This window comes from Salmo salar, chromosome 12 (assembly GCF_965601325.2).
Source record: "Salmo salar chromosome 12, fSalSal1, whole genome shotgun sequence".
In the NCBI taxonomy this organism is placed as follows: domain Eukaryota; kingdom Metazoa; phylum Chordata; class Actinopteri; order Salmoniformes; family Salmonidae; genus Salmo; species Salmo salar.
Window position 1 is genome coordinate 50,217,247 of NC_138302.1, and position 19,213 is coordinate 50,236,459.

The 19,213-nt window shown below is 45.3% G+C and overlaps 1 protein-coding gene across 4 annotated transcripts in view; it reads right to left on the reverse strand.

Moving 5' to 3' along the window:
- The window catches only part of LOC106565233 (vitamin D3 receptor B), a 97,068-nt gene that overhangs the window by 37,231 nt on the left and 40,624 nt on the right, over positions 1–19,213 (reverse strand). For all 4 annotated transcript variants that reach the window (XM_082959025.1, XM_014132121.3, XM_014132119.3 and 1 more), the window contains one exon: positions 4,088–4,235. In XM_082959025.1, the coding sequence (XP_082815151.1) occupies positions 4,088–4,235 (148 nt within the window). The remainder of the gene's footprint in view (positions 1–4,087; positions 4,236–19,213) is intronic.

Sequence of the window (19,213 nt, forward strand, 5' to 3'; positions counted from 1 at the left end):
CACCCCGCTCGTACAGGGCTACTAGTTCCATCCAGCCAAGGCGGGTTGTGCAGGAGGTAAGATCTAGACCGACTGTGCGCCTCCATAGCCCTGGGTTTCCAGCTCCTGTCTCTCGTGCGGACCCGGAAGTGCGTCAACCCAGTCCGACTCGTCCTGTTCCCGCTCCCCGCACTAGCCTGGAGGTGCGTGTTCATAAGCTGGTATATCCGGTACCAGCACCACGCACCAGGATTATAGTGCGTCAGCCCGCCAGTCAACAGTCATCATCAGAGCTGCCCGCCAGTCAACAGTCATCATCAGAGCTGCCCGCCAGTCAACAGTCATCATCAGAGCTGCCCGCCAGTCAACAGTCATCATCAGAGCTGCCCGCCAGTCAACAGTCATCATCAGAGCTGCCCGCCAGTCAACAGTCATCATCAGAGCTGCCCGCCAGTCAACAGTCATCATCAGAGCTGCCCACCAGTCAACAGTCATCATCAGAGCTGCCCGCCAGTCAACAGTCGTCAGAGCTGCCCGCCAGTCAACAGTCGTCAGAGCTGCCCGCCAGTCAACAGTCGTCAGACATTCCCGCCAGTCAACAGTCGTCAGAGCTGCCCGCCAGTCAACAGTCATCAGAGCTGCCCGCCAGTCAACAGTCGTCAGAGCTGCCCGCCAGTCAACAGTCGTCAGACTGCCCTGAACTGCCGGAGTGGCCAGACTGCGCTGAACTGCCGGAGTGGCCAGACTGCGCTGAACTGCCGGAGTGGCCAGACTGCGCTGAACTGCCGGAGTGGCCAGACTGCGCTGAACTGCCGGAGTGGCCAGACTGCCCTGAACTGCCGGAGTGGCCAGACTGCCCTGAACTGCCGGAGTGGCCAGACTGCCCTGAACTGCCGGAGTGGCCAGACTGCCCTGAACTGCCGGAGTGGCCAGACTGCCCTGAACTGCCGGAGTGGCCCGAGTGGCCAGACTGTCCCGAATTGCCACACTGCCCAGACTGTCCCGAACTGCCAGACTGCCCAGACTGTCCCGAACTGCCAGACTGCCCAGACTGTCCCCCGGCGATGCCAGACTGGCCCGACTGCCCCTCGGCGATGCCAGAGTGGTCCGACAGCCTGGAACGGCCGGAACCAGAGCCACCTCCAGAAATAGGTGGGTTGGGGAGGGGGGGTGTCGCACAGTGCCGTCGTTGACGGCAGCCACCCTCCCTTCCCTCCCTTTAGAAAAGGGGACTTTTTGTTGGTGTTGCTTGGGGTTATTTTTTGTTAAGGTGCTTCTGGGGTAGCACCTTTAAGGGGGGGGTACTGTCACGTCCTGGCCAGTATATAAGGTTAATTGTTTTGTAGTTTAGTCAGGACGTGGCAGAGGGTATTTGTTTTATGTGGTTTGGGGTGGTGTGTTTGTGTAAAGGGTGTCATCAGAGCTGCCCGCCAGTCAACAGTCGTCAGAGCTGCCCGCCAGTCAACAGTCATCATCAGAGCTGCCCGCAAGTCAACAGTCGTCAGAGCTGCCCGCCAGTCAACAGTCGTCAGAGCTGCCCGCCAGTCAACAGTCGTCAGAGCTTCCCGCCAGTCAACAGTCGTCAGAGCTGCCCGCCAGTCAACAGTCGTCAGAGCTGCCCGCCAGTCAACAGTCGTCAGACTGCCCTGAACTGCCGGAGTGGCCAGACTGCGCTGAACTGCCGGAGTGGCCAGACTGCGCTGAACTGCCGGAGTGGCCAGACTGCGCTGAACTGCCGGAGTGGCCAGACTGCGCTGAACTGCCGGAGTGGCCAGACTGCCCTGAACTGCCGGAGTGGCCAGACTGCCCTGAACTGCCGGAGTGGCCAGACTGCCCTGAACTGCCGGAGTGGCCAGACTGCCCTGAACTGCCGGAGTGGCCAGACTGCCCTGAACTGCCGGAGTGGCCCGAGTGGCCAGACTGTCCCGAATTGCCAGACTGCCCAGACTGTCCCGAATTGCCAGACTGCCCAGACTGTCCCGAACTGCCAGACTGCCCAGACTGTCCCGAACTGCCAGACTGCCCAGACTGTCCCGAACTGCCAGACTGCCCAGACTGCCCAGACTGTCCCCCGGCGATGCCAGACTGGCCCGACTGCCCCTCGGCGATGCCAGAGTGGCCCGACAGCCTGGAAGGGCCGGAACCAGAGCCACCTCCAGAAATAGGTGGGTTGGGGAGGGGGGGTGTCGCACAGTGCCGTCGTTGACGGCAGCCACCCTCCCTTCCCTCCCTTTAGAAAAGGGGACTTTTTGTTGGTGTTGCTTGGGGTTATTTTTTGTTAAGGTGCTTCTGGGGTAGCACCTTTAAGGGGGGGGGTACTGTCACGTCCTGGCCAGTATATAAGGTTAATTGTTTTGTAGTTTAGTCAGGACGTGGCAGAGGGTATTTGTTTTATGTGGTTCGGGGTGGTGTGTTTGTGTAAAGGGTGTTTGATTTAGTATTTCCGGGTTTTTGGTTGATGGTCTATGTGTTTGTATTCTATGGTTAGTCTGGTGTGTGTGTTTCTATGTTTGGTTAATTGGGGTTGGGACTCTCAGTTGAAGGCAGGTGTTGTCTATCTGCCTTTGATTGAGAGTCCCATATATTAGGGTGTGTTTGTGTGTGTGATTTGTGGGTGATTGTTCTGTGTTGAGCTTTGCTTTGCCAGACTGTTTGTTAGTTGTTCGTTTTTCGGTTTTGTTATTTTGTATGTTCATTTTTGAAGATAATTAAAAATCAAGATGAGCATTCACGTACCTGCTGCGTTTTGGTCCTCATTCACCGACAACAACCGTGACAGATGATCGATGGAAACAGGATGCACTTGAGCTCAATTTCGAGTCTCATAGCAAAGGGCCTGAATAATTATGTAAGTAAGGTATATGTCTTTATTTTGAATACATTTGTAAAAAAAACTGTGTAGATTGATGAGGAAAACATGTAATTTTATACATTTTAGAATAAGGCTGTAACAAAATTTGTAAAAAGGGAAGGTGTGTGAATACTTTCCGAATGCACTGTAGGTCCTGGATGGCGGGAAGCTTGGCCGCAGTGATGTACTGGGCCATACACACTAACCTTGCGGTCGGATGCCGAGCAGTTGCCATACCAGGCGGTGATACAAACGGTCAGGATGCTCTCGATGGTACAGCTGTAGAACTTTTTGAGGATCCGGGGAACCATGCCAAATCTTTTCAGTCTCCTGAGGGGGTGCCCTATTCACAACTGTCTTGTGTGTTTGGACCATGATAGTTTGTTAGTGATGTGGACACCAAGGAACTTGAAACTCTCGACCCGCTCCACTACATCCCCATCGATGTGAATGGGGGCGTGTTCGGCCCTCCTCTTCCTGTAGTCTTGCACACGTTGATGGAGAGGTTGTTGTCCCGTCAAGCCTAGGATCCAGTTGCAAAGGGAGGTGTTTAATCCCAGGGTCCTTAGCTTAGTGATGAGCTTTGTGGGTATTATGGTGCTGAATGCAAAGCTGTAGTCAATGAACAGCATTCTTACATATGTGTTCCTTTTGTCCAGGTGGGAAAGGGCAGTGTGGAGTACGATTGAGATTGTGTCATCTGTGGATCTGTTGGGGCGGTATGCGAATTGGAGTGGGTCTAGGGTTTTCGGGATGATGATGTTGACGTGAGCCATGACCAGCCATTCAAAGCACTTTATGGCTACCGACGTGAGTGCTATGGGGCAGTAGTCATTTAGGCAGGTTACCTTCGATTTTTTGGGCACAGGGACTATGGTGGTCTGCTTGAAACATGTTACGTATTACACACTTGGTCAGGATTTTTTTTTTTTTATGTCAGTGAAGACACTTGCCAGCTGGTCCGTGCATGCTCTCAGTACACGTCCTGGTAATCTGTTTGGCCCTGCAGCCTTGTGAATGTTGACCTGTTTAAAGGTCTTGCTCACATCGGCTACGGAGAGCGTGATCACACAGTTGTCCGGAACAGCTGGTGCTCTCATGCATGCTTCAGTCTTGCTTGCCTCGAAGCATAAAAGGCATTTAGCTCGTCTGGTAGGCTTGCGTCACTGGGCAGCTCAAGGCCCACAATGGAGGGTCTTGTTGTTGCCAGGAAATGTGTGCATGTGTGTGTGTGCATGTGTTTACGTCTGTCCATACCTGAAGAAGCCCTTGCAGCCCTCGCAGGTCATGGCATTGAAGTGGAATCCGGAGGCCTTGTCCCCGCACACACCGCAGATCCGTGGCATGTTCCTGTCAAACTCATCATTGGCCAGAGTGGTGGTACTCACAGCCGTAGTCTCCATTACTACAGAGATAGAGAGAGCGAGGAGGAAGAGAGAGAGAGCGAGAGAAAGCATGAGAGAATGAGTGAGGGGGGTGAGATGGAGTGGGAGAGAGGGAGAGAGAAATAGAGAGCGATAGAAGGAGAATGGGGAAAAAAAGGCTCATCAACGACCGTTGACCTGCAATGGACACTGTGGGATTGGTCAGTATGTGATCGGTCCTCTGACCCCCTTCGGACCTATGGCTGAATTGTGGGTCATGTATGTATACTGTTGAATTGTATGGCTGCATAGACTGAAACCATCCTGAAATAGGATACATCTCACACAGACAGAAATATCAGTGTTTGCGTGTGTGTGTGTGTTTGTATCGTGTGTGTGTGTGTGTGTGTGTGCGTGTGTCAGAGAAGAAGGAAGCAAATATTTGCATGTGGAAATTGTTTGACGAAACGAAACGTGACAACATCTTGCCCAAAATCTTATGGTCATTGTAGAACACTGTCGCCTCTCAATAACCCAACCCGTCGTCCAAGTCGTGGGAGGCGGAAACAGGTAAAGTCCGGGATTGCCAGACAGGGCGAAGCATGGTGGGTGGCTCTTCCACCCGGGCCGCTAAGGTTACCATAAAGGCCTGTCTGGAAACACGCTGGCCAACAGGGCTCTGGTAAAGCCAGGTGAACCAATCATCCATTTAGTGGAAAATACAATTTACAGAAACATTCACAAAGAAACTACAGCAAGATTTGGAAAAGGAAGGTGTCTCAAGTCAGACAAGAATAATGCTGCACAACCAAAACCGAAAGGAAGTTGCACAGTTGACCCCCCCTTCAAAAACGGAGAACAATTCAGTGACTTCTGTGCATTCCACAACCTTGCCATTGGAGGGATTGTCTTCCCACGCGAAAGAGTGCACAAGGCCACATAGGTATCTCCAGACCACACCAAGGAAAACCAGATACGTAGATCCTAAACTCAGCAAAAAAGAAACGTCCCTTTTTCAGGACCCTATCTTTCAAAGACAATTCGTAAAAATCCAAATACCTTCACAGATCTTCACTGTAAAGGGTTTAAACACTGTTTTCCATGCTTGTTCAATGAACCATAAACAATTAATGAACATGCACCTGTGAAATGGTCGTTAAGGCACTAACAGCTTACAGACGGTAGGCAATTAAGGTTACAGTTATGAAAACTTAGGACACTAAAGAGGCCTTTCTACTGACTCTGAAAAACACTGAAAGAAAGATGCCCAGGGTCCCTGCTCATCTGCGTGAACGTGCCTTAGGCATGCTGAAAGGAGGCATGAGGACTGCAGATGTGGCCAGGACAATAAATTGCAATGTCCGTACTGTGAGACACCAAAGACAGCGCTACAGGGAGACAGGACGGACAGCTGATCGTCCTCGCAGTGGCAGACCACGTGTAACAAAACCTGCACAGGTTCGGTACATCCGAACATCACACCTGCGGGACAGGTACAATCCCTCCATCAGTGCTCAGACTGTCCGCAATAGGCTGAAAGAGGCTGGACTGAGGGCTTGTAGGCCTGTTGTAAGGCAGGTCCTCACCATACATCACCGGCAACAACGTCGCCTATGGGCACAAACCCACCGCGGCAGGACCAGACAGGACTGGCAAAAAGTGCTCTTCACAGACGAGTTGGGGTTTTGTCTCACTGGGGTGATGGTCGGATTCGCGTTTATCGTCGAAGGAATAAGTGTTACACCGAGGCCTGTACTCTGGAGCTGGATCGATTTGGAGGTGGAGGATCGTCATGGTCTGGGGTGGTGTGTCACAGCATCATCAGACTGAGCTTGTTGTCATTGCAGGCAATCTCAACGCTGTACGTTACAGGGAAGACATCCTCCTCCCTCATGTGGTACCCTTTCTGCAGGCCCATCCTGACATGACCCTCCAGCATGACAATGCCACCAGCCATACTGCTCGTTCTGTGTGTGATTTCTTGCAAGACAGGAATGTCAGTGTTCTGCCATGGCCAGCAAAGAGCCCGGATCTCAAACACATTGAGCACATCTGGGACCTGTTGTATCGGAGGGTGAGGGCTAGGACCATTCCCCCCAGAAATGTCCGGGAACTTGCAGGTGCCTTGGTGGAAGAGTGGGGTAACATCTCACAGCAATAACTGGCAAATCTGGTGCAGTCCATGAGGAGGTGGTGCACCACAGTACTTAATGCAGCTGGTGGCCACACCAGATACTGACTGTTACTTTTGATTTAACCCCCCCTTTGTTCAGGGACACATTATTCCATTTCTGTTAGTCACATGTCTGTGGAACTTGTTCAGTTTATTTCTCAGTTGTTGATTCTTGCTATGTTCATACAAATATTTACACATGTTAAGTTTGCTGAAAATAAACGCAGTTGACAGTGAGAGGACGTTTATTTTTTTGCTGAGTTTATATGCATCAGCAAAATGCAGCATCAGACCACCACTTCATAATAGGACTGCTCATACTGAAACTCAAGAAATTCACAGACACAGCAAGAAAAAACAGTTTAATGTCAGCCTACTCCAAGACCAGAACATAAGAGAGCTACTCCAGATCAACCTTTCAAACAGGTTCAAACCTCTTGATATCTGATGAGGAAGAAGAGAAAACCCTGGACCAGAGGGTCCGAACACCCTATTCAGGTCCATACCAACAAGCCCTGTAAACATTAAATAGAGAAAGCCATCCAAAAATGGAAAAACAGAAAAGCACCAAGACCTGACGGAATACCTCCAAAAGATATCAGAGCAGACCCTGAGAAAGCAACCGAAATGCTGCACCAACTTCTGGGACAGATATTGGATGAAGAAAGAGTACCAACGAAAGGATAGAAGGACACTTGGTAAAGCTTTCCAAAAAGGGCAACCTCAGAGACCGCAATAACTACAGGGGCATAATGCTTTTATCTGTGCCAGGAAAAGTCTTGAGCAGGATCATCCTGGAAATACTTTCAAAAGCACTGGACAAAGAACTCAGAGACCAACAAGCAGGATTCCGACATGATAGATCATGTACCGACCACATTGCCACCATTTGCATCATTGCTGAACAGACCCTGGAATGGAACACATCTCTAGTCCTCACATTCATCGACTTTCAAAAAGCATTCGTCGGTCTGGACCGAGAAACCTTGTGGAAGCTCATGGCACACTATGGCATACCTAAGAAGTTCATCAACATCACCCAACAGTTATATCTATCTACAGTCATCCTGCAGAGTAATACACAATGGACACCTCACTGACAGCTTCCCCATAAACACAGGAGTTCGAAGGGCTGCCTGCTGTCCCCCCTTCTCTTTCTGATGGCAGTCGATAGGATAAAACTTTGGCATACCGTGGACCCAACTAGAAGAACAAGACTTCAAAGACCTCAAAACTGGCTTTTAGGCTTGGGTGGTATACGGTTTATACAGGTATTTGGAAATAGCCACGCGGTGTTTTTCAGTACCGTCAACACCGTTGAAACTATTTCTTTGACGTTTTTCAATACATTTTAATATTTGTAGCTATTTTTTAAGTAAATACCTGCAGTCAACTTGTGCAATGCGTTTAGGAGATAAAGAAGATTGTGTTCTTATTTCACCCGTCAAATTATGAAGCTTACTTAGTTTCCCAGAACCTTTGAGCCGGTCATGTGTGTTTGTTTGTAATTAGCACAACGGGAGAAAGAGGGAGCAAGTGAGGCCAGCTGTGTACTGACAGTGGTCGCGTTTTATATTGAAAGTCAACAGTGTTTATTTTTCTTCAATAGAATGATCAGGGATGTGCAACTATAGTTTTTCTTCACAGAAAATACATTAGTGCAACACATTTGGCATAATATAGCTTAGATTTCATCAGATGACAACTGAAGTACAACATTATTTGGCTGGCAGCCACACAAGTAAATGAGCTTACAATGAAAAGGGTATTTTTTGATAAAACTATGCATGGACATCACATTTCTAATGTTTTGCTTAAAGTTAATCTTGCATTTTACCTGAGAAAAACAGGCTGGCTACACTGAGAAAAGTACAGGAGAAAAGAAGCTACCGACACATTGGAGCGCTGTCTGCTGATAGAACGCCCGTTCTTGAATTCTCATCCAAGTTTAGAATTAGAAGTGCAACTGAAGCACAAAATGAGTCTGATGCTGAGCAGAAATTACAATAAGAAGCATTTTAGATCTGTGTTTACAAAACGCAGCAAAATATTTCAATTGCATTTGATCTTTTTTTTTCTGAGTGAAAAATGCATAATTATTTGTTTAACACGACCCCTCGTTTAACTTGCTATCTAAGGAAGAGGCTGAATTAATAAGGTGACAGGGCATCATACTGTTAGGTTTCTGCCATGTTTGAGAAGGCAAAGCCCTTTGGATGAGTTATTTTCTCCTCTCAGTTCTCAGCCTGTCTGCTCCTCCCCCCTCTTCTCCAAGCAGAGCAGGCAGGCCTGTTGCCCTAGCGACTCCAGACTCCACACAGACAGCCAGTAGACATGCTGCTGGAGAGCCAGCACTGCATGCGTCAAACCTTGTTCATTTGCACAATGTCTCTCGTTCACATTTGCTTGTAAATGTCCAAACTCACCAAGAATGACATTAGGTATATTGGCCAAACATCATAAGGAATGAAAATCTCTGGGAAATCACACAGCAAGAACATATTGACACTCAAATAAAATGCAGGAAATGAGGCTGGATTGGGCACACCTTAAGAAAACTACTCACCAACATGACCAGACAAGCTCTAACCTGGAAAGCATAGGGAAACCAGGAAGACCCAGAAACAGCTGAAGGCCTGTGAAGACAGAACTTAAAGTTGCAGGATCATCCTAGAAAGAAGCAAAGAAAAACCGCCCAACACCGAACCCACTGGAGGAAGTTTGTGAATGACCTATGCTTCCCAAAGAGCAAAAGGATTTAAGTCAAGAACAGTGTCACAGGCCGCCAGTGGCCAATATCCCACAGTCAAGTCACCTTTGAGGACAGCTCTCTTGCTCTCGAGTGAGTCCAAGTCTACAATGAAAAATGTGAAATGAATCTAGACTTACATTGCAAAGAAGAAAGAATGAGGAAAGAGAGCGAAGTATTGCATTGCATTGCATGCAGTTGCCACTGCCTTCTGCCGAGGTGACTGGAAACCAGATAAGCATTTTGCAAACGTGTTTCTGATGGCTCAACCTTCAATACCTTGGCCCTCCACTAAAATGTTTTGAACAAAACTGCATTTCCAGCTTAACATTTTACATATACATTTTAGTCATTTAGCAGACACTTATCCAGAGAGACCTTGTGAGTGCATACATTTTCATATTTTGTTTTCATACTGGTCCCCCGTGTGAATCAAACCCACAACCTGGCGTTGCAAGAGCCATGCTCTACCAACTGAGCTACACGGGACAATATGATTTGTGTGGAGGGACACGGTATGTTTTTCAAAAGTTAAACCTTGCTCCTTTGCCTCGTCCTCCAAATGAAGACTACAAACAGGTAAGAGCCCACTTTATGTAGGCTGTGTCGACATTTTGCCAGTATAACGGTCTGCATCTATACTGCCATCATGGTGGAGTCTTCAATTGACTTAGTGGAGAGGTGAACTCCAGTGGCTTGGAATATTACCCGAAGGATTAAAGTGGAAAAACCCTTGTTCTAGTCCAAATGTCGGGTCTGAGTTACATTTGATTACATAGTACGCAGAGTATCAATTTCACTTAAGAGTGTCTGTGAGGGGGAAAAAAACATGTCACCGCAAGGGTAGCATCCCCATAAACAAACAATCACTATCCTTTACAAAGCCTTTTCCCATTCCTTTCCACTGCCAACGAGTGAAAGGAAAGCAGAGACGGAGGGATGGATGGAGGAGGGATGGAGGGGAGACAAAAGGACGGTGACAGAATCTCAATACTGTACCGACATGAATATAAACAAACTCACAAATCACGAGCAATGGGGTAAGGAGGCAAGTTGAATAATTTAAGCCGTTTTGACAGAGCTCTCCATCATCACTTGCTGCAAACCTGGGTGTCTAAAAACATGGGTGCTAAACGCCTCCAAAACACATCTTGACACATATAGATCTATATGAATCAAGCATGACAGAGTGGGAGTGCTGATATACATTGAGTGTACAAAACATTTCCATGACATAGACTGACCAGATGAATCCATGCGAACGCTATGATCCCTTATTGATGTCACCTGAAGTGCCTTCGAATGGGGTATGGTAGTAGCTGCCAGGTGCCCAGAACTGCATCGCTGCTGGGTTTTTCACACTCAACCGTTTCCATTGCATATTAACTTGACAAAACTGTGGGAAGTATTGGAGTAAACATGGGCCAGCATCCCTGTGGAACACGTTAGACACCTTGTAGTCCATGCCCCGAAGAATTGAGGCGGTTCCTAATGTTTTGTACACTCAGTGTATGACATTTTTGGAAAAGCAAACAAATATTTGCATGACTATGGTTAGCAGATGTCCTGAGCTAGCCTTTGCTATGAAAACCATGGCAAGGAAAGACCCAATGTTGATGAGTAAACACTTTACAGAACCACTCAACTATGAAGCAGATTGTTTTTACAACGAAGAACAGCTGAACAGCTGGAGGCTTGCCTCAACACCGTGACGCAGAATGACAGCTCTACTTAACGGTATAACACAGATTGGGAGATACAGTCAATATCACAGCCCAGAGAGAAAGCAATACTCAATACCACGACACAGTATGAGACTTCTACTCATCAACACCACCAAACAGTGGTGACAGTTTGAATCAACACCGTGACGCAGAATGACAGCTCTACTTAACGGTATAACACAGATTGGGAGATCCAGTCAATATCACAGCCCAGAGAGAAAGCAATACTCAATACCATGACACAGTATGAGACTTCTACTCATCAACACCACCAAACAGTGGTGACAGTTTGAATCAACACCGTGACGGACTTGACAGCTGCACACGACAATTTCACACCACTCATTGCGTCATGAAACGTGGGCGTCGGCTTCTCTCAGCTAAGATGATTGAACAGTCAAGAGTGTCTTATTTTTTACCCAGATTGTTTTACTGTACCCCCCCCACACCGAGCTCACTTACATTAAGTACAATAGTAGCCTAAATCAAAGCATATCATAGGAAAGTAGACAGTAATATAGTAAAGTATAGGCTAGTGTATAGACCTAATATTATCTGGTTACAAAAATGATATTACCGATTCATTATTTGTAGTCTATTATTTGTAGGCTTTGTTTAACATATGGTTAACCCCCAAAACAGGACATTCCCAATGCAAACAGGAAGATAGAATGAAAATACAGTTATGTGCAGACAAAGTTGACCAAGTTTCCTGTTTCTCCCCCAGGTCTCAGCTTTCCAGGTCATTAGTTTCTTAATAACACTGATTTCATGGGAAAATTGCTTATTTTAAGGACAATAAACACTTCTTGCACTGTATGTGAGACACTGAAGGGAGGTCTTCCGATATCTTGCTGAGTTTTTGTGAAGTGAGGCAATTGAAAATATCCTGTAGACTTGCACATCCACAACCTAACATATTTAACTCAGCAAAAAAATAGACGTCCTCTCACTGTCAACTGCGTTTATTTTCAGCAAACTTAACATGTGTAAATATTTGTATGAACATAACAAGATTCAACGACTGACACAAACTGAATAAGTTCCACAGACATGACTAACAGAAATTTAATAATGTGTCCCTGAACAAAGGGGGAGTCAAAATCAAAAGTAACAGTCAGTATCTGGTGTGGCCACCAGCTGCATTAAGTACTGCAGTGCAACTCCTCCTCATGGACTGCACCAGATTTGCCAGTTCTTTCTGTGAGATGTCACCCCAGTCTTCCACGAAGGCACCTGCAAGTTCCCAGACATTTCTGGGGGGAATGGCCCTAGCCCTCACCCTCCAATCCAACAGGTACCAGATGTACTCAATGGGATTGAGATCCGGGCTCTTCGCTGGCCATGGCAGAACACTGACATTCCTGTCTTGCAGGAAACCACGCACAGAACAAGCACTATGGCTGGTGGCATTGTCATGCTGGAGGGTCACGTCAGGATGAGCCTGCAGGAAGGGTACCCCATGAGGGAGGAGGATGTCTTCCCTGTAACGCACAGCATTGAGATTGCCTGCAATGACAACAAGCTCAGTCCGATGATGCTGTGACACACCGCCCCAGACCATGACGGACCATCCACCTCCAAATCGATCCCGCTCCAGAGTACAGGCCTCAGTGTAACGCTCATTCCTTCAACGATAAACGCGAATCCAACCATCACCCCTGGTGAGACAAAACCGTGACTCGTCAGTGAAGAGCATTTTTTGCCAGTCCTGTCTGGTCCAGCGACGGTGGGTTTGTGCCCATAGTCGACGTTGTTGCCGGTGATGTCTGGTGAGGATCTGCCTTACAACAGGCCTACAAGCCCTCAGTCCAGCCTCTCTCAGCGTATTGCGGCCAGTCTGAGCACTGATGGAGGGATTGTGCCTCCCTGTAGCGCTGTCTTAGGCATCTCACAGTACGGACATTGCAATGTATTGCCCTGGCCACATCTGCAGTCCTCATGCCTCCTTGCAGCATGCCTAAGGCACATTCACACAGATGAGCAGGGACCCTGGGCATCTTTCTTTTGGTGTTTTTCAGAGTCAGTAGAAAGGCCTCTTTAGTGTCCTAAGTTTTCATATCTGTAACCTGAATTGCCTACCGTCTGTAAGCTGTTAACGTCTTAATGACCATTCCACAGGTGCATGTTCATTAATTGTTGATGGTTCATTGAACAAGGGGAAACAGTGTTTAAACCCTTTACAATGAAGATCTGTGAAGATATTTGGATGTTAACGAATTATCTTTGAAAGACAGGGTCCTGAAAAAGGGGCGTTTCTTTTTTTTGCTGAGTTTAGGTTAGCCACTCTCGTTCAACCGGTTCATACAAGCGCTATTGGCAAATGTAACACATACAGTGGGGCAAAAAAGTATTTAGTCAGCCACCAATTGTGCAAGTTCTCCCACTTAAAAAGATGAGAGAGACCTGTAATTGTCATCATAGGTACACGTCAACTATGACAGACAAAATGAGAAAAAAAATCCAGAAAATGACATTGTAGGATTATTAATGAATTTATTTGCAAATTATGGTGGAAAATAAGTATTTGGTCACCTACAAACAAGCAAGATTTCTGGCTCTCACAGACCTGTAACTTCTTCTTTAAGAGGCTCCTCTGTCCTCCACTCGTTACCTGTATTAATGGCACCTGTTTGAACTTGTTATCAGTATAAAAGACACCTGTCCACAACCTCAAACAGTCACACTCCAAACTCCACTATGGCCAAGACCAAAGAGCTGTCATAGGACACCAGAAACAAAATTGTTGACCTGCACCAGGCTGGGAAGACTGAATCTGCAATAGGTAAGCAACTTGGTTTGAAGAAATCAACTGTGGGAGCAATTATTATCAAATGGAAGACATACAAGACCACTGATAATCTCCCTCAATCTGGGGCTCCACGCAAGATCTCACCCCGTGGGGTCAAAATGATCACAAGACCTGACCTGCAGAGAGCTGGGACCAAAGTAACAAAGCCTACCATCAGTAACACACTACGCCGCCAGGGACTCAAATCCTGCAGTGCCAGACGTGTCCCCCTGCTTAAGCCAGTACATGTCCAGGCCCGTCTGAAGTTTGCTAGAGAGTATTTGGATGATCCAGAAGAGGATTGGGAGAATGTCATATGGTCAGATGAAACCAAAATATAACTTTTTGGTAAAAACTCAACTCGTCGTGTTTGGAGGACAAAGAATGCTGAGTTGCATCCAAAGAACACCATACCTACTGTGAAGCATGGGGGTGGAAACATCATGCTTTGGGGCTGTTTTTCTGCAAAGGGACCAGGACGACTGATCCGTGTAAAGGAAAGAATGAATGGGGCCATGTATCGTGAGATTTTGAGTGAAAACCTCCTTCCATCGGCAAGGGCATTGAAGATGAAACGTTGCTGGGTCTTTCAGCATGACAATGATCCCAAACACACCGCCCGGGCAACGAAGGAGTGGCTTCATAAGAAGCATTTCAAGGTCCTGGAGTGGCCTAGCCAGTCTCCAGATCTCAACCCCATAGAAAATCTTTGGAGGGAGTTGAAAGTCCAGCGACAGCCCCAAAACATCACTGCTCTAGAGGAGATCTGCATGGAGGAATGGGCCAAAATACCAGCAACAGTGTGTGAAAACCTTGTGAAGACTTACAGAAAACGTTTGACCTGTGTCATTGCCAACAAAGGGTATTTAACAAAGTATTGAGATAAACTTTTGTTATTGACCAAATACTTATTTTCCACCATAATTTGCAAATAAATTCATTAAAAATCCTACAATGTGATTTTCTGGATTTTATTTCTCATTTTGTCTGTCATAGTTGAAGTGTACCTATGATGAAAATTACAGGCCTCTCTCATCTTTTTAAGTGGGAGAACTTGCACAATTGGTGGCTGACTAAATACTTTTTTGCCCCACTGTAGATGTGTAGGCCTATACTACATTGGCAATTTGGCACTACTGCTGCACAACCATACAATAAACAACACATAGGCTACAGAAGAGCACCCATCGGCAACAACCACATACTTACATACAACACATACGTATCAGCACATTCAAGGCCGAGGTCCAACTTTCTGACTCACCCCAACTTTGGCAAATCAGTGAACAGACACTTATTATGAAAACATTATTAATTACTTTTTCTATATCGTTCCACTCTATCAGAGAAAGTCGATCCATTGTGATTCAACTCGGCCCTGACAACCCATTAGACTAAACTCACAACAGCATACAGTGGAGCTCTAAATAATGAATGAGTCTATTACAGCAGACCTGCTGCCACTAGTGCCCAACACGGAAGAGGGGAAACGGTAAATAATAATAAGAAAAACCTGTGCCCCCATCCCAGTATTGATGAATTAATATTCAGACAATGTATGGTCCTGGTCAGATGTGGGAGCAGTATCAATCAAGTTGCCAATATATGTTTATGCAGTGGCTTTTGTTTACACGACTACTGCTAATTCACAAACAGGTCGAGGCAGTACAGTATGACATGTAACGTAGGTTAACTATAAGAGGAGACTACCTGCTCCGTTTACATTACAAAGCCTTATGGGATGTCCCTTTGACAATGGGAGAAAAAAGGGTATGTTTATGCCAACGAAAGAGAAAATCCCACCGGATCCGATGTTGAACCGTTAACGGAATGGAAGTGTATGTCCGTAACGCTGATATGCTCCCAGTCCCGACTGAGACACAATCAGACATGGACGTTTCAATCCCCATTGGAATCATGGTCAGGATGTTGATATGCGCTAGTGTTTGCATAAATACTGCAATGCACCGTTTTATCATGGGATAGAGTTCGCTGGCTACTTAGTGCTGCCTGGTGGAAAGCCCCTCTTCCACATGGGATAAGAAGCAGTCAATCTACGCCAAGCCATAAAACAATGGGAGATCGATAGTTCAGGGTAGCAATGAAAATACACGTTTATCGTGGTGGTACAAAGACGGAGAGGAGAGCATTCCTCGGGTTTAGTTAGCGGGGCGTTGCGTAATTGTGTTCTTGAATGTTACATTGCAGAGATGCATAGAAAGTGACACACTTAAAGCAACTCTCTGGGATCTTGGCTTGAATCTAGGCCAAGGAGCTACAAGGGATAACGCGGCCTTACTATCATCTATATAAAGTGTGTCACGTTCACTTTGCATTACACATTTTCTATTTGATTGGCGAGCTGCTCGTGGTAAGCTCAGGTATCTCTACAGTACGTGACCACTGAGTCGGTTCAAGACTAGAACTGACTCTAATCCGGTGTGATAACAGTGCTAAAGACACAATCTTTGAGATTTGATTACCATACAAGAGTTGGGCCAGGGCCCACCAACAAAACCCTAAACCAGGGTATCCCAGCTGGCGTCCGGTGATTTTATTTCCCCCCCCCCCCCCCCCGCAAGTAAAAATAAATATACTAAGTACACAAAATTTTAGGACCACCTTCCTAATATTGACCATCCTTTATACACACAGGCAGTGTTGGAAAAAGTACCCAATTGTCATTCTTGAGTAAAAGTAAAGATACTTAATAGAAAATGACTCAAGTAAAAATGAAAGTCACCCAGTAAAATACTACTTTATTAAAAATAATTTTTAAAAGTATATGGTTTTAAATATACTTAATTATCAAAAGTAAGAGTATAAATCATTTCAAATTCCTTACATTAAGCAAACCAGATAGCACCAGTTTCTTATTGTTTTTTACTTACGGATAGCTAGGGGTACACTCCAACACATCATTTACAAAGAATGAATGTGTGCTTAGTGAGTCCGCCCGATCAGAGGCAGTACGGATGACAACCAGGGATGTTGTCTTGATTATTGTGTGAATTGGACCATTTTCCGGTCATGCTTAGCATTCAAAATGTAACAGTACTTTTGGGTGTCTAGGGAAAATATACGGAGTAAAAAGTACATTACTTTCTTTAGGAATGTAGTGAAGTAAAAGTAAAAGTAGTCAAAAATATAAATAGTAAAGTACAAATACCCCTTTAGTACTTTAAAGTATTTTTACTTAAGTAATTTACACCACTAAACACGGGAAACTGTTGACCGTAAAAACCAAATCAGCATTGCAGTTTTTTACACAAACAGGTGCAACTGGCGTTGAGTATAATCGATGCGGTGCCTGTTAATTTCTCATTGAATCACAGCCTACTTCGACAAACGGGTGTTGATTTAACAAGCGCATTTGCGAAAAAAAGCACTGTCGTTGCACCAATGTACCTAACCATAAACATCAATGCCTTTCTTTAAAACCAATACACAAGTATATATTTTTAAACCTGCATATTTAGTTAATATTAATTGCTAACATGAAATTGTGTCACTTATCTTGCGTTCATTGCACGCAGTCAGGGTATATGCAACAGTTTGGGCCGCCTGGCTCGTTGCGAACTAATTTGCCAGAATTTTACATAATTATGACATAACATTGAAGGTTGTGCAATGTAACAGGAATATTTAGACTTAGGGATGCAACCCGTTAGATGAAATACGGAACAGTTCCGTATTTCACTGAAAGAAAAAACTTTTGTTTTCGAGATGATAGTTTCCGGATTCGACCATATTAATGACCTAAGACTCGTATTTCTGTGTGTTATTATGTTCTAATGAAGTCTATGATTTGATATTTGATAGAGCAGTCTGACTGAGCGGTGGTAGGCACCAGCAGGCTCGTAAGCATTCATTCAAACAACACTTTCGTGCGTTTTGCCAGCAGCTCTTCGCTGTGCTTCAAGCTGTTTATGACTTCAAGCCGGGTGGGTATAATTTGTGGAACGTTCCAACAGGAATCTATTCCAAAAACTTCGTAAATAACAAGGTTGCCAAAAAACAACGCATACAAAGTTGTATAGCCGCAGAATAAGATACCGGGTAGGGAGTGGTCTATTTCATTGCGTTTTTCACTCCTCAAGTTTATTCCGAAAAATGTCTGTCCTCACTCTGGTTGCCTATGGACAAACATTAAGAATAAGCTACATGGCGAGTTGATGCCTATTCGGCAGCTAGTTAGCTAGGTTTTTATGCGTTGCTACTTTGTATGCGTAGTCGTTGGCAACCTTTTACTTTACGTTTTTTGGAACAGATTCCTGTTGGAATGTTCCACAAATTATACCCACCCCTTCAAGCCTATCAACTCCCAAGATTAGGCTGGTGTAACCGATGTGAAATGGCTAACGAGTTAGCCGGGTGCGCGCTAATAGCGTTTCAAACGTCACTCGCTCTGAGACTTGGAGTAGTCTTTCCCCTTGCTCTGCATGGGTAACGCTGCTTCGAGGTTGGTTGTTGTCGATGTGTTCCTGGTTCGAGCCCAGGTAGGAGCGAGGAGAGGGACGGAAGCTATACTGTTACACTGGCAATACTAAAGTTCCTATAAGAACATCCAATAGTCAAAGGTATATGAAATACAAATCGTATAGAGAGAAATAGTCCTATAATTCCTATAATAACTACAACCTAAAACTTCTTACCTGGGAATATTGAAGACTCGTGTTAAAAGGAATCACCAGCTTTCATATGTTCCCATGTTCTGAGCAAGGCACTTAAACGTTAGCTTTCTTACATGGCACATATTGCAATTTTACTTTCTTCTCCAACACTTTGTTTTGCATTATTTAAACCAAATTGAACATGTTTCATTATTTATTTGAGGCTAAATTGATTTTATTGATGTATTATATTAAGTTAAAATAAGTGTTCATTCAGTATTGTTGTAATTGTCATTATTACAAATAAATACACTTTACAAAATCGGCCGATTAATCGGTATCGGCTTTTTCTGGTCCTCCAATAATCGGTATCGGCGTTGAAAAATCATAATCGGTCGACCTCTACTTAAAAGTCTTTCTTTAACCTGTCTCTTCCCCTTCACCTACACTGATTGAAGTGGATTTAACAAGTGACATCAATAATGGATCATAACTTTCACCTGGATTCACCTGGTCAGTCTGTCATGGAAAGAGCAGGTGTTCTTAATGTTTTGTATACTCATATGTGTATGTTATTTCTTATTTATATTTTTGTTGGACATAATCGACTGTAAAAACACTAGCAAATCAGCTCCAACTGATTTGAATGTTGGAAAATCTGTCCCAAAGTATTCCCAAGCATAATAGAGAGATTTTTGTGATCGTATACAAATGTAAGCAAGGTTTGAAATTATTATATTAGTTTCGGACCCCTGACCATCCGCTCAAGAAAATAATCGGCCCATGGCTGAATCTAATTGATGATCCCTGCAATGGAAACAATATTTCAAGGTACATTCGTAATCAGTAAAAAAAAATTCTGCCTCATAGATTTGCAATATGTGGTTGGTTGGGCTTCTGAACACACTAGAAGAATCCTATTTGAAAAACAGCTGTGATGGTTTCTCTTAAGCGACCAAAAGAGAACAT